Source organism: Engraulis encrasicolus, chromosome 13 (genome assembly GCF_034702125.1).
Source record: "Engraulis encrasicolus isolate BLACKSEA-1 chromosome 13, IST_EnEncr_1.0, whole genome shotgun sequence".
Taxonomy (NCBI): domain Eukaryota; kingdom Metazoa; phylum Chordata; class Actinopteri; order Clupeiformes; family Engraulidae; genus Engraulis; species Engraulis encrasicolus.
The window spans coordinates 51596762-51600168 of NC_085869.1; the positions used below are offsets into that span (position 1 = coordinate 51596762).

The window sequence follows — 3407 nt, forward strand, 5'->3', positions numbered from 1 at the left end:
ACAAAATATTGCTCATTTTGAGCACGTTTTAACATGACTTCCCGGATAAATTATCACACACACAATATCTTGTTTTAATCACAAAGCTTGGAACTTTTGTAATATGCAGCACAAACTGTAAAATTCCAACAATTAATATTCGTTTCATTTCTTCTTTAAGCCAGACTCAATGTGCACCCGTGAAGAGAATCGCAATTGTTAATCTTATCCTTTATCATAACCACACAAGACAATGCCCAACGTTCTATTTCCAGTCGCAAATATCAAACAGTGCTTGATTTCTATGATTTGCGATCGGCGACTCTTTGAGCTGCCAAAGTTCTATCTTAGAACATCACACTACTAGGAAATCTCGCCCGACAATCGCTTGCGATGATCCTGGGGGGTGACGTTCCATCGATTGTCGTAAGGGTTTTTTTCAGCCGAGAATCGGGCCGATAGTTGTGTAGTTTGAGCCTAGCTTAAGACTCTCTGCATTGTCATAGCAATGTTGGTATGATGTAGGCCTAGTTGAGTTTTTTCAGCAAAGACTGGGCCAATCTACAGTAAGAGGCTACCAAAGTAAAATCAAACTGAATGTGTGAGATTATCATAACTTGTGCTGTGTTGTTTATTCAGGAGATGGTTTGAAAGCACTCACTTCAGTATAGACATTTAAAGGATATATTGTTCAACACAGTGGGCTATTCACAAAAGGTATATGTAAATGCAAAGCTTTCCACCGACGACGCACACTCCCCGGAACACTCACCTCCCAAGGGCTAGTGAAGACAGTCACATGATAATAAATGCCAAGTGGTGGATTGAACCACTGGACATATTGGGTATAATAAGTTAAAGTAACATATTTGTATACATTTTGTTCAAATCAATTCACCTACCAGCTAATCCTGAACTGTTAACCTCTGTTGGTCCAATCCAATTGGTTGGTTGGTTGGTTGGTTGGTTGATTGATTGATTGATTGATTGATTGATTGATTGATTGATTGATTGATTGATTGATGCTAAGCTACTAGCTAAAGTGCTAGTGCCAGTCAGATTTGGATATCCCACTGCCAGGTCCAGAGATCATGGGTTCAAAATATTGAAACTTAAAGCTATTTATTTGATAACAATGATTCACATCGATCATCATGTCGTGAAATTAACAGTGATTTATTTGGACGGTTTTCTTCAGTTCAGAGAGGGAAGAGTAGGAAGCCACTGAAGGTGCAGCGATTATCCACATTATCCCAGAGCCTGAAACCTTTTGGGAGGACCATGTTGACTACATCTCCTTTCTCCAGCTGCAGAGTGAGTCCACCAGAAAGATAGTTCTGCTTTCCATCAGTGCCATATTCATACAACCAGATGAGCTGTCGTCCATTCTTATTCAACCTGACAGACATGGCACGAGAGTGTAGGTTATCCATCACCGTGAACCTGAAGTAGTAGACTCCACTGACTGGTACTGTGAAGAAACCGGTTATGCTGCTGTAGGCCTGCCCGACATTGGTAATAACTTTACTAAAAACCAAGTTCAGGTCATGACTCCCAGACACCATGTCAAGTGAGTTCGTCAGACCTGCTGAGAATGCCACCTTGGGTGCTGATCTCATCTCTTTCTCTAGATTGTCTACTTCCACTTCAGCAGCTGCCAGTCTAGACTTCATTGCTGTCAGCTCTGCCTCTTGTGTCTCGCTAGCAGCTAGTCTGGTCTTCAGAGCAGCCAGCTCCTGCTCGTGTGCAACAATTTCCACCTTCAGGTCCCCTAGAGCAGTCACAGTGGCTTCACTTGCTATCTTCAGATTCGCCACCTCAGTCTCGGTGGCTGCCAATATAGACTTCACTGTTGTCAGTTCTGCCCCTTTTGCTGCAGTTTCCTTCTTCAGATTCTCTCGTTCAATCATATTCTCGTTCTTCATTTCTGCTTTTGTGTCCTGCAACAGCCTCTCCATAGTCTCCACCTTAGTCTCACTGCCCAGAAGCCTTTCTTTCACTGACACATTTTCAGCCTCCAGTACCTTCAGCTCATCTCGAGTATGTCTCAGTGTCACTCTCAGCTCCACCACCATGTCTCTGAGTTCCTTCAGCTCAGCATAGACATCCAGCTGGGTGGAGACTTCTGCAGCAGCCCAAGTGCTCTGGCTTTCAGTCAGAGCTCCACACATGGAGGAGAGCAGCACCAGCAATGAGATGGGATCTTTCATCTTCAACGTCACTGTGAACACAGAAAAGTATTCTGAGTTCCTTTAACTGCTGAAATACTGTTTTCAGTCCGACTAGAATGATGCTGTTTCCCACTCCGTACACCCAAAGTGGTGCTATAAGGCCTATATTTTAGCTAGAGAAATGACAGTGAATCAGTACTGCTATGATACAAATCAAACAACAAACATACATAAATATTGCGTACCATTAGATATCCTTTACAGTGGTGTGGTTAAAAAAGAAATGCTGTTGGTTTTGTGTAGAAAGATTATAATATGGATCCTTTAGTACAGTTCTATCTGTCATAACAAACCTTTCATGAATGTAGAAGACGACAGATTGCCAAAATGAAAGTACCATTACCAGAACATAGTCAATCAAATAATTTGCATTTCATAAGAACAACTTTTAAGCTAGTCACTGATCTTACCTTTAGGAATACCCTGCATGTAGTGACAGGAATACTGATAGTAGAGAGAGACGCAGCAGCAGTGTCTCTTGACTTTTAGTCTTTGGTCACTATGTAAACAGTAGGAATTATGCAATAACTTTTCGGGTGACATCGGGGCACGTCACATACACAAACAAACACATATGCACACACACACGTATGCAAACACGCGCACACACATACACATACACATACACACACGCATGCGCGCGCACACACACACACACACACACACACACACACACACACACACACTGGCATGTTTACCTATTATTCACTTCACCTTATAGTAGTCAACTTACACATTCTCTCTCTCTCTCTCTCTCTCTCTCTCTCTCTCTTTCTCTCTTTCTCTCTCTCTCTCTCTCTCTCTCTCTCTCTCTCTCTCTCTCTCTCTCTCTCTCACACACACACACACACACACACACACACACACATAAATCAAGTGTGAACCGTATAAGGCGAATTGAAAATAAGCCATTTATATTCCCCAAAGGTATACCTCTACATACGTATGTCTATGAAGTCTTAAAAACAATTGTTTGCTGAGGGAAAGGTGATTGTGCTCAGGCTCAAGCAGACTGGTGCAGTCATAATTGAATGAGCTTTCTAAATCCTGTCCATGTTTTCAGTACTGTGGGAATCATATGTCCAAATTTAGGTGACAGATTGCACACATATTTTTGTGCCAATTGGAGATTTGTGCTTGTCCAAACAAATACTGCAAAAACAATTTGACACGCAATGTTGTGAAAACAACTTTTAC

At 41.9% G+C, this 3407-nt stretch overlaps 1 protein-coding gene across 1 annotated transcript; it reads right to left on the reverse strand.

Moving 5' to 3' along the window:
* Positions 1–586: 586 nt before the first annotated feature.
* On the reverse strand, positions 587–2660 carry LOC134460590 (uncharacterized). The gene is made up of 2 exons (XM_063212966.1): positions 2621–2660; positions 587–2200 (listed from the first exon to the last, which is right to left on the reverse strand). The coding sequence occupies exons 1-2, from the start codon at positions 2637–2639 to the stop codon at positions 1179–1181; spliced, it is 1041 nt and encodes a 346-aa protein (XP_063069036.1). The 5' UTR covers positions 2640–2660; the 3' UTR covers positions 587–1178.
* Between the last annotated feature and the right edge of the window lie 747 nt (positions 2661–3407).